At 42.5% G+C, this 12,339-nt stretch overlaps 1 protein-coding gene across 1 annotated transcript; it reads right to left on the reverse strand.

The window, feature by feature from the left end:
- Positions 1-294: 294 nt before the first annotated feature.
- LOC109486956 (high affinity cGMP-specific 3',5'-cyclic phosphodiesterase 9A-like) lies at positions 295-12,050 on the reverse strand. The gene is made up of 16 exons (XM_019790871.1): positions 11,977-12,050; positions 11,226-11,269; positions 10,975-11,029; positions 10,398-10,468; positions 9,948-10,032; positions 9,639-9,699; positions 9,188-9,262; positions 8,662-8,748; positions 7,724-7,911; positions 5,886-6,042; positions 4,685-4,798; positions 4,109-4,213; positions 2,849-2,977; positions 1,189-1,284; positions 575-606; positions 295-399 (listed from the first exon to the last, which is right to left on the reverse strand). Exons 1-16 carry the CDS (start codon positions 11,994-11,996, stop codon positions 390-392), a joined length of 1,329 nt encoding a protein of 442 aa, XP_019646430.1. The 5' UTR covers positions 11,997-12,050; the 3' UTR covers positions 295-389.
- Between the last annotated feature and the right edge of the window lie 289 nt (positions 12,051-12,339).

Below are 12,339 nucleotides of genomic sequence, written 5' to 3' on the forward strand. Positions count from 1 at the left end.
AGAGTTCTAGTTGGGATGTGGGACAGTTGGGATGTGGGAGAGTTCTAGTTGGGAGAGTTCTAGTTGGGATGTGGGAGAGTTCTAGTTGGGATGTTGGAGAGTTCTAGTTGGGATGTCGGAGAGTTCTAGTTGGGATGTGGGAGAGTTCAAGTTGGGATGTGGGAGAGTTCTAGTTGGGATGTGGAGAGTTCTAGTTGGGATGTGGAGAGTTCTAGTTGGGATGTGGGAGAGTTCTAGTTGGGATGTGGGAGAGTTCTAGTTGGGATGTGGAGAGTTCTAGTTGGGATGTGGAGAGTTCTAGTTGGGATGTGGGAGAGTTCTAGTTGGGATGTGGGAGAGTTCTAGTTGGGATGTTGAGTTCTAGATGTGGAGAAGTGGCCCTCATAACTTTAAGGCCGTCTGTAAGAATAAAAGGGAGTGAACAGTTAGTGCTCAGGTTAAAAGCAGGACAGAAAATATAGTATTAGTTGTTTTAGTAATGCTGAATGAAATTTAGTGTCGAGCTTTTCAAAGTCAATTAACAATCCACCACTTTGTACATACAAAGTAATGTGAATAAGAAACGTGTCCTTACTTTTTCAGCGCTAGTGCCTCTGCCTTTTTTCTCTGTAAAAAGAAATAAAAGAAGATTAGGTGCTGACAACATAACATCTGTATCTGTATAGCCAGTATAACCGCCCCTCGGCGTAACACACCAGCTTCTGTATCTGTATAGCCAGTATAACCGCCCTTCGGCGTAACACACCAGCTTCTGTATCTGTATAGCCGGTATAACCACCCTTCGACATAACACACCAGCTTCTGTATCTGTACAGCCGGTATAACCGCCCTTCGGCGTAACACACCAGCTTCTGTATCTGTACAGCCAGTATAACCGCCCGTCGGCGTAACACACCAGCTTCTGTATCTGTATAGCCGGTATAACCGCACTTCGGCGTAACACACCAGCTTCTGTATCTGTATAGCCGGTATAACCGCCCTTCAGTGTAACACACCAGCTTCTGTATCTGTATAGCCAGTATAACAGCCCTTCAGTGTAACACACCAGCTTCTGTATCTGTATAGCCGGTATAACCGCCCTTCAGTGTAACACACCAGCTTCTGTATCTGTATCGACATAGCCACCCTTTGGCATATCATACACCCCATTTGTATAGCGTTATTTTTGCAGACCCTCGTGTAACCCACCTCTGCCATGGCGTCGTCCATCTGTTTGAGTTCCTCGTAGTAATCCCTGGCATCTCTCAACGGCTTCACCATGCAGTCTTCTATAGACGGGAACAACTGGGGGGGCGGCACAGTTCGATGGGTTAGACCTCTTACTAAAACCTTACAGTTCCTAACCCTTAACTCTAACTCTAACCCTAACCTTAACTCTATCCACAACCCTAACCCTGACTCCAACTCTAACTCCAGCCCTAACCCTGACTCCAACTCTAACTCCAGCCCTAACCCTGACTCCAACTCTAACTCCAACCCTAACCCTGACTCCAACTCTAACTCCAGCCCTAACCCTGACTCCAACTCTAACTCCAGCCCTAACCCTGACTCCAACTCTAACTCCAGCCCTAACCCTGACTCCAACTCTAACTCCAGCCCTAACCCTGACTCCAACTCTAACTCCAACCCTAACCCTGCAGTCTTCTATAGACGGAAACAACTGGGAGGGCGGCACAATTTAATGGGTTAGGCCAGTCTTACTCTATTACCACCCGAACCGTAACTCTGAATCCAACCCTAACCCTGACCATGCAGCTGAGAGGGTGGCACAGTTGGGTGGGTTAGACTTCTTACTATACTAACCTTACAGTTCCAAACATTAACCCTAACCCTAACCCTAACCCTAACTAACACTCCAACCCTTACTCTAACTCAGTCTTCTATGGGGGTCCGCATGCCCTTTTCCGTAGAGGTTAATGGGCCATTTTTATTCCACGTAGAGCATAGACAGACTGCTTTAATTCAACGTAGAGTGTTATTGGCACATTTTGCGAAGAGCGTATTCGCCGTTTTAATTCTATGTAGAGCATCGTAGCCACTTGGAATTTATCGTAAAGCGTAGTCCTGGCCCTAACCCTAACATAATATGGAGTCTTCTATAAATGGGAACACCTAAGGAGGTACTATAGCTAACTGTACTACAGCTAACCCACAGTACTAGTCAGCTAACCCTACGGCTAACCCACGTTACTGCACCTTCAGTAACCTACTGTACTACGGCTAACCCACGTTACTGCACCTTCAGTAACCTACTGTACTACGGCTAACCCACGGTACTGCATCTCCATCTAAAACTCACCGGCTTCAACAGTTCATCCGTTACGGCAGGGAAGAGCTAGAAAGAGAGAGGAAGGGAGAGACGGCAGAGTCAGATCTGGGCTGGACTGGATCCAGGATACGACACGAGACTGTTCCTAGTCCTCACTCGAGGGCTACGATTGCTAGACTCACCTGCACTACAGTTCCAAATGTTGTGACAAGTCTGTCTTTAACTAACCCAGGGTTCTAGCCATCTCAAAATTTTTTCTGTCAGCCCAGGTTCATGATCAGACCTGGGGGAGAGTGCTTGCAATCTAGGTGGGGGGGGGGCCCGGGGCAAATTTTGATGCAATTTCCCTTATTTTGAGAGGCAAAACATGGTGTTGAGAGTGGATGTTGGTGGTCCTTTGATTGTTCTTATTTTTTTTCCCAAGATTTTCGTCAATTTTGTCCAACAAGGTTGACAGACTGGTTTAGAAATTTTCCATCACACATTGCGAAGTTCCTGCAATTGACAGAAAAACTGGTGCTGGCTAGAGCCCTTCAGACTAACCCTAGGGCTAAACACTCATGTTACAGTTCGACTCACCTTGGCTACCGTTTCAAACATGGGGATGAGGACGAACTTGATGAAGCCGATCTGAGCGGTTGCCTTGGTAACCTTGTCCCTGTCCATAAAAGGAGCCACGGGGAGGCCCTCCGCCTTTTCCCTGTCACTCTGGGAACACGGAAATGGGGAAAGTTTGGTAAAAATTCTGGTCTAAGGCCACACCAATTTAATTTCTTGTTTAACGAATTTTTCTAGAAAAATAATGGAGCGGGCGGGCGGAAAAAAAGTTAAAATAAAAACAGGCCTAGGCATCCTATTATGCCCCAAAATGGTACGATAGGAGCCATGAAGTCAACACACCAGGCTGGTTCAAAATTTAAACAATGAATTTTGAACTTTTAATGATACCACTGCATTGAAATATGGAATGACTGTAACAAGTAGTAAAAAAAGGCTGTTTTCAACTGTTCAGGGCAAAATATGAGCATTTTGCAGTTGATTCTGAATTTTTATTTTTATTTGCAAATCAGAAAAAAATGAAGCGGCGAATCCGTTAACCAAGAAATTAAATTGGTGTGGCCTAAAGTACCATTATTTCTGGTAAATAACACCGCATCAATTTAATTATGTTTACCTTTGTAGAAGGAAAACATAATTAAGAAGGTAAACATAATTGTTTATGATCTGTTTCTTCTTCCTCTTCTTCTTCTGCAAACAAATGACAAATGGCTCAGTAGTAGCCTAAACATTGGGCTTGGGTCTGTCAGTGGTGCTGAAACCACGATTGTGACAGTTTTATGTTTACCGAAGGAAAGCATATTATTTATTTCACCCTTTCTTTTTCTTCTTCTTCTCCAAACAGTGACCTCAATGACCTGAACCAATGTTGTGTCTGTCACCATGGTAACTAGTGTTTGGTTACATAATGTTGCCATTTCATAGTAGGAGGGATTTAGACTCCTGTCACAAGATATACATGTATATGAATGTGTTTGAGTAAGAATTAACAGAGCAGACCATGTGCGAAGGTAAACATTATGCATTTGCTTACCTTTTTAGTTTGTTGTTTGTTTTATTGTTGCCTCAGATTTGTTTCAGAAAGAAAATATGTACATATGTACAGGGCAAAAACAAAAAGGCAGGGCAAAAACAAACATCAGTTTCTCCATACCAAAAGCATTTCACCAGCCTCATTGTCAACCATGGTCATACAGGTAGGAGAGCATTGGAAGAATTTAAGTTAGAAAAGTAATGAACAATCTGCAAGGAAACAAACTTTTTCTGTTCATAGATATTTACCTGCATAAAATACTCTTCCAACAAGCAGTCGACCCAGGGCTCGGACACGTCCATGGGACGGACTTCGTTTGAGATGTCGCAACACTTGATCAGAATCATCTTCAACTGGAAAATAAACTTCGTTAGAGATTCACATCTTCAACTGAAAAATACAGTTTGTTAGATCGGTGAAGGTTAGACATCCATGTAATAAGATATGCCAAAAAGCAGTTACTCAAGCAACTGGATATGATTTTGGAAACAGTCTGACGTTTCATGTACAAAATGTAGTATCCATTACCTTTTGTCAGTGACACTAAGAGACCAGAGGAGAAATGCAGGTCTATTGCTTAATGCCTGATACCTGCCCATGGCATGGTGACCATATCATTTTTGATCATGTTGATTATTGATGATAACTAGTGAGAAATCGTGGAGAAACCAGCCAGTTTGCCTGTCCAAGGTGACCCCTTTTCTTTGGTCCCCTGGGTGGCCAGCTTGGACAGGTTTGACTGTACTAGTATAGAAATCATCTGTGCAGTTATAAATGGTTTACTAGTATTAACATGAGAGGCTACAGAAGCTTGGGATACTCACGGCAGCAACATGCTCTTCGTTCGCGTAGTCGAAGTTGTCGACTTTCTGTTTAAAGGACTCGAGAATCTCTCCGTGCCTCGCCATGTCCGTGGCCAGGATCAGAGTGATGATGCCCTGGAAAAACAACAACAACATGATAAACAAACAAACAAACAAACACTCGAGAATCTCTCCGTGCCTCGCCATGTCCGTGGCCAGGATCAGGGTGATGATGCCCTGGGAAAAACAACAACAACATGATAAACAAACAAACAAACACCATTGCACACAGGCCTCTTTAATGTATGGTGCACTGAAACATGCATAATTATCTAGATCTGTGTCTGAGGCAAACCTCAGATAAGCCAAGACTATCCAGAACCTTGCCTGGTCCTAAACCCATTCAGGCAGAGAACTAGACAGGCACAGTTCTGCATGGATACAACAAAGATTATCCAGAACCTTGCCTGATCCTAACCCTAACCCATTCAGGCAGAGAATTAGACAGGCACAGTTCTGCATGGATACAACAAAGATTATCCAGAACCTTGCCTGATCCTAACCCTAACCCATTCAGGCAGAGAATTAGACAGGCACAGTTCTGCATGGATACAACAAAGATTATCCAGAACCATGCCTGATCCTAACCCTAACCCATTCAGGCATAGAACTGGATAGGCACGGTTCTGGGTACAATAGAGACTATCCAGAACCGTGCCTAATCCTAACCCTAACCCATTCATGCACAGAACTAGATAGGCACGGTTCTGGATACAATAGAGACTATCCAGAACCATGCCTAACCCTAACTCTCAAACCTAACCCTAACCCATTCAGCAATAGAACTAGATAGGCGCAATTTTGGATACAATAGAGACTATTCAGAGCCATGCCGTGTTCTGGATACAATAGCGACTATATATCCAGAACCATACCTGAGCCAAACCCTAACCCATTCAGGTATAGAACTAGATAGACATGGTTCTGGATACGATATAGAACATATATCCTAGACAGACACTGTTCTGGATACGAACTAGGACCACGGTTCTGGAAGAAACTGCCCTCACCTGTCGAATCTGTTTCCATGTTTCCTTGTCCACGTTAGCGAAGATGTTGCAGTCAGGATTGCTCAGAATCTTAACCATAACCCTAACCCACTCAGACACAGAACTAGACAGGCACAGTTCTGAATATGAAAACTATCTCTAACCCCTCTCACCTGTCGGATCTGTTTCCATGTCTCCTTGTCCACATTAGCGAAGATGTTGCAGTCAGGATTGCTCAGAATCTTAAAGGCGACGGCACAGTGATGATTCTCCAGCGGTGAGATATCATTGTACCGCACCGCAAGTTCTGTGCGCGCGTTTATCTGGTATCTAAGGGCAACCAAAACAACAAACACGTTAGAAACATTAACTCCACTATGTCCAGCATTTTACGTGAAACTCCACTTTCTCATCGGCATTTTACCCAAACTCCACTGTCTCATCATCTAGCTAGATATAGGAAAAAATGTTGTGCTTCCTGTTTCCCGACTGACCCTAGAAAAAGCTGCCTTTTTTTGTGTGGATCCCTGCAAGGGACATAAATTTTTCGAGCTGATCGACCTTTTCTAACTCCATGATCTGACACCTGAGTGGTAACACAAATCCCTGCCTACCGACCCTAATTGTTTTAGGACTCTGAAACAGGAAACACAACTTTTTTTTTTCTAGACCCTATCTCTTATCATCAACACTAACGGAGTCATCGTCCCTCAATCTCAGACTGAAAAATAAATACCAAAATGGTACAAAATCTGCAACTCGTGGAAAATCTCTAAAAGTCTAATATGGAGGAAGGTTGCTAAATGATAAGACGTGGTCAGAAAATGTGGCTGCTGCAGTGCCACCTGTCAGAGACAGTTGGTACTGCAGGAGGTGTAACCGCCGCCGACCGACCGGCGATTCGGACGGGAGGGCAAGATTCGCCGGTGGCGGCGGCGGTTCAACCAATCAGCCGCCACGGCTCACCATGACATCACACCCAACATGGGCCGCTATTGGGCAGTCACAGGCAGACCGCTGGTTCCGTGCGGCTGCCACAAAACGGCCCGGAAATCACGGGAGTTGCCATGGTGAGCTGTGGCTTAAAACTTCTGACAATTTTTTCCAAATGTTCCATGAAATAATTCAAACGTGTTTCGCGCGAACCGAGTGCGTTATTGTCAATTTGGATGTTGTTGAATGTCATTGTTACACTTTTTGTTTAGATATAAGAAGTTTTGGCAAAGTTTCAGAATATCTGCCAAATTCCAGGCACTTACCTGGTCCGAGGGAACACTGATCTACATGTAGGCTAAGCATCAGGTGAAAAATTACATGGAAAAATGTCATCATGAACACAAGATCAAGTTCAAGATGACTTCATACATGAATATGTAGAAGAGTTACAAACAGAATTTAAAAGTGTTTCATGCGGCAGCGCTTGGCTGCAAGCTTCAAGACAGTCTGAAAACAAGAGACCAGTTTAGTCTCTGTAACACAAACTCTTGCTGCCCAGGGCGGCAATCTGGGCCACTCATGGCAGCCTGGAGACCAAAAATCCTGAAAACTGGGAAGGACCAATAAAAGTTCAGGAGTCACTGTCACCATGGAAACCAATAATGACAGCGGCAAACACTACTAACAGTAATAAACAGTTCTAACTCTTTTTTAGACAGTTTTACTGGCCACTTTTGCAACATGAATGACAGCAATACAACATTTTTACGACACTTTCTAACCAATGGTTGAAAAAGACATGACATTTTTACTTCTACTCGCTTGTACGACACAAAAGATGTACAACACTTTCACAATGGTTGTACAACACTTTCCCAACACTTTTACAACAGTTTCCCAGCGGTTGTACCCACGTGTTGTTGTATCCCGGATGGTCCAGATCGTGGCAGATACAGGACAGATGTACAACACTTTCCCAATGGTTGTACAACACTTTCCCAATGGTTGTACAACACTTTCACAACACTATTACAACACTTTCCCAACAGTTGTACAACACTTTTACAACACTTACGTGTTGTTGTATCCCGGATGGTCCAGATCGTGGCAGATACAGGCGGTCATGAGAATGCCGATGTCGAGTTTGGACATCTTGTCCTCCAGCTTGCATAGGTAGATCATGCCGTACATCATCTGGGTGACGCAGAAGCAGTGCCGAAAGTTGTGGAACGGGTTGTTCCGGTAACTCTCCTGCACACACAGCTGGGGAGGGGGGTATGGTAAGTTTAAGTTGTGGAATGGACAGATGTAACTCTCCTGCACACATTTCAGCTAAAGGAGTGGGGTACGGTTTGTTAGTTATGGAACAGGTAAATGTAACTCTCCCTGACACACAGCTAAAGGGGGGGGGGGTTCAAAAACGGTAAAATTTAGCCAAGTTAGGCACTCCAGTTCATTTGCCTGTCAGACTATGAATATGGGTGATGCACTGCCTATCTTTAATTATGTTTTTCTTAAGGAAAACATCTTGTTTTTGCTCTGTTTCCTCTTCTTCTTCTCCAAACAAGTAAGGTCAATGACCTGAACCAGAGGTCTGTCACCATGGTAAGTTGGGTTACATCATGCACATTGCACATTTGATGGTTTGTTCCGGTAACTCTCATGAACACACAAGGTGGGGGAGCCAGTGTACATCCTAACTACAAGCTACAAACTAGATTTATATAATATAGGCAGGTTTTGAATGACTGCAGAACTGCATCAGTTCTGGAGTACACCACAGTAGTTCTATAAGGTTCTGCAGAGCCTCGGGGGTACTAGATTATATATCACAGTTACACCGTAGTTCTGGATGACAGTAGTTCTACAATGTTCTGCAGAACTGCATCAGTTCTGGACTATACCACAGTAAGTTCTTAAACCTTCTGCGGTTCTAGATTACACCACTGTATTTCTACAACATTCTGCAGAGCCTGTGGGCGGTTCTGCTAGAGACGGATTCAAAACACTCACCAACCACCTCTTCAGCACTATTGGGTTTATGTTGAAGTATGTGACGAGATCGAGGTCGTAGTACATGTGCTCTAGGAGGCACAGCATCTGCGGAACACAAGGTCAGAGGTCAAGGTCACGGCCGCAAGGTCACAGAAGGTACTCACCAGCCATTTTTTGATGGCAATGGGGTCAATGTTGAACTCTTTAACCAGACTTAGGTCGTAGTACATGTGTTCTAGCAGGCTCAGCATCTAGGAGAGGAGAGAGAGGAAAAAAACATGCAGGGTCAGGGGTCAGGGGTCAACCGGGGTCAGGGGTCAATCAGAGATTAGGAAAGTCTGTCAGTAGCTAATCAGGGCTCAGGAAAGATTGTCAGACTAGTCTGAACAGGAGGTCTTTTCACCATGCCAACTTAAAAATTGGTAAAACTAACATTCAAACTAGTAGGTATATTGATAGGCTATAAAACATGAAATAAAATGTAAAAAGGTAAAACAAGAAGAAAATAAGAAAATACACAATAAGACGATGTGATTTTCCCCACCTCATTCGGCTCCCAGTGCCAGTTGTTAAAGGACGGGTTTTTCAGGTACTCCACCGTTTCCTGAGATAAAGTGTACTGTGGACAACATCGCAATGTTAATAAACAAACAAACAAACAAGAGCAGGTACTCCACAGTTTCCTGAGATAAAGTGTACTGCGGACAACATACCAACGTTAATAAACAAACAAATAAACAAACAAACAAACAAGGGCAGGTGAGATAAACTTTGCTCCAGACTATACTTCAACGTTAAAAAAAACATGCATACACACACCCACACACACTCACACAAACACTGTCAGATACATAAACACACACACACACACACACACAAGTACACACACACACACACAATACACACACACACACATACACACACACACACACACACACATGTACACACACACACGTCACACACACATAGAAAGGATTTGCTGAAGTGCCACTTACTTTCCTGCCACGGTGTAGCTTTTCGTGGAGTGAAAACTCTCTCTTGGCTCGTGGATTATTTCTGAAAAAGAAGAGAGAAACAATAAAGTAAGAGTAGACATTCAACACAGAAAGTTGGAACAGTCTACTTAAATTTAGGTAAGAAATTTATTTCAAAGGAAAAAAGTTCATCACAATATCTAAAAGTTGGAGTTTCTATGCAGCATAAATATGGAATAAGTATGGAATAACTGAGGTCTTCAGTATGCGAAATCATGAGGTTGAAGTTGATTCTTTAGCTCTTTCGCCTTTTAGTTGAACTGTACTCACTTGTTGGTTGTGGACATGATGACATCTTGTAGCTGAGTGATGTCTTTTTTACATTTCTCAATTTCACAAACTTTCAGACCTTCCACTGAGAGAAGAAAAAACTTGTATCAGTAAGAAATAGTTAAGTAATAAACATCATATTTAGATAGATGTGCTTATCAACAATGTTCTTAGCAGTTTTCTGATGGTACTATGCTTAACCTGTGTAACAGTGAAGGTTTGTAGTAGTATATCAATCATTCATTCATTCAATCAATCAATCAAATGGTTTATTTATAAAATAAGAACAAGAACTTGTAGCCATTGACAAAATTATGTCTTGTTGTACAATTTATGCTTTTAACTTTTATGACACAACAAATTATTATCATTAGTACAGTATTTGATAAAAACACAACCTGATCACACTAGTACAACAAACAAACAAACAAACAAACAAACAAAACCCACTTTCTACTCTCTTTTCCAGCATGGCTACCCTCTTTGTTAGATCCGCCTTCAAGTCGTTTATTTGGAAGCATCTGGAAAAAAAGTTAAACTGTCAAACTACGGCTAGCAAAGTAACACCAGTACATACAATGTATTATATAACACTACTGCTAGTCAAGCTAGCATCAGTGTATACTGTGTCAAACTAGCACTAGTAAAGTAGCACAGGTACATATCATATCATATTACACTGCTGCTAGTCAAACTAGCATCATTCAGTGTATATTGTGTCAAACTAGCAAGAACCAGTGAAGAACCAGTGAAGTTAGTGCCAGTCACTACATGTCATATCAAACTTTGGTGCTAGTCAAACTAGCAACGGTCTGTAAATATCATATCAACCTAGCAGGTAAGTACATATCATTCAACCTAGCAAGTAAGTACATATTATTCAACCTAGCAAGTGAGTGCATATTATTCAACCTAGCAAGTACATATTATTCATCCTAGCAAGTAAGTACATATTATTCAACCTAGCAAGTAAGTACATATTATTCAACCTAGCAAGTAAGTACATATCATGTGAAAAGTGTCTTACTTTGTAAACTGTTCAGAAATGTGGGTCATAACCGACTCAATCATCTCCGCTTCCGCTGAAAAAAAAAACATGAAACAAAAACTCATCAGTTCAATATTCAGCCTTTCACAATAAATAAGTTATAAAACAACAGTTTGGTGGCAGAAAATACATTCAAAATATCAATTCAACATTCAGTATTGCATGTACAATGCGAGAAAATCGCATTCAAAACGTGCATGTGTGTGTGTGTGGAGGCCTACTTTACTCACCCGCCGTCTTTCTTGCCTCCTCATATATAACTTTGTAGGGATTACTGGAACGGAAAACAAACATGTCATTCATATATGTTCGTGCAGGATTCATGGAAAGGGAAAAAATATTATTGCTTTTTTGAGAAGGTAGATGCCGAAATATGTACAGACAGATGAAAACATGGACGAAAAACGTCAGAACCGAACGGAATCACAACAACTGCAGTTTCAGCACTAGGGACAGGCCCAACGTTTAGGCTATATATAATCCATTAGTCGATTTTGTTTTGTTAATTTCACACTGGATTAAAGCGATTAAACGAGTGATTAAATGCCGACACAGCTTCAGACCCATGCCCACGCCCCCGGCTGCTTCCCCTAGTTCCACAGTTAAGTGCAGAATCGGAAGCTTCCAAAACACGGTAAAATTCCCGACATTCATCTTCAACCCACAAATGCACTTTACACACCGGATTTACTGCTAATACTTTTACGACATCTGTTCCCTTCTGCATTTCGTGACCTTCCTATTTCTTGACCTTTACTATAATCTCGTGACCTTTCTTATCTGGAGACATTTCCTATTCCATGACCTTTCGTATTTCGGGACCTTTTCTATAATCTCGTGACCTTCCTATTTCGTGACCTTTTCTATCTCGTGACCTTTCCTATCTGGTGACCTTTCCTTTCTCGTGACCTTTCACCTCTCGTGACCTTTCTATTTCGTGACCTTTCCTCTCTCGTGACCTTTCACCTCCCGTGACCTCACCTTTCAGAGTTAGAGGGCATTGCAGGGTCGATGGACACGATGGATCCGTCTCTATCAAGTAACCTGACGCCCGCAGTCCTGTAGGGAGAATATCACACTTGATCAGACTTCTTGCATCTCAATGGAATATTCTGGTGATGCTTAAACTAAATAAGTAGGACTCGTGTTGTATCCATGGAACGCGCTTCCTCAGGTCATAACATAAATCACAGAGCCTGACAACTTCAAGCCGTACTCCTGCACCTGAGGAAACATTATGGGCGTAGAAACGGAGGGGTGTTACCCAGTATTTTTTTATTATTTACTCACATATATTTATTGAGTACTGGGCAAAAAGCACAAGTTGCTTATATAGCACCTTCT

The sequence above is a fragment of the Branchiostoma belcheri genome, unplaced genomic scaffold (genome assembly GCF_001625305.1).
Source record: "Branchiostoma belcheri isolate BF01 breed outbred unplaced genomic scaffold, Haploidv18h27 scaffold84, whole genome shotgun sequence".
Classification (NCBI taxonomy): domain Eukaryota; kingdom Metazoa; phylum Chordata; class Leptocardii; order Amphioxiformes; family Branchiostomatidae; genus Branchiostoma; species Branchiostoma belcheri.

Bases quoted from the DNA above. Each gene is read 5' to 3' on its own strand.
- LOC109486956 (XM_019790871.1), bottom strand. From the start codon at position 11,996: ATGCCCTCTAACTCTGAAAG. The intron at 6,043-7,723 runs GTAAGTGTTGTA...GGTTGCCCTTAG, and splicing joins CATCCGGGATACAACAACAC to ATACCAGATAAACGCGCGCA. The intron at 1,285-2,848 runs GTGAGTCGAACT...CCGCCCCCCCAG, and splicing joins TGTTTGAAACGGTAGCCAAG to TTGTTCCCGTCTATAGAAGA.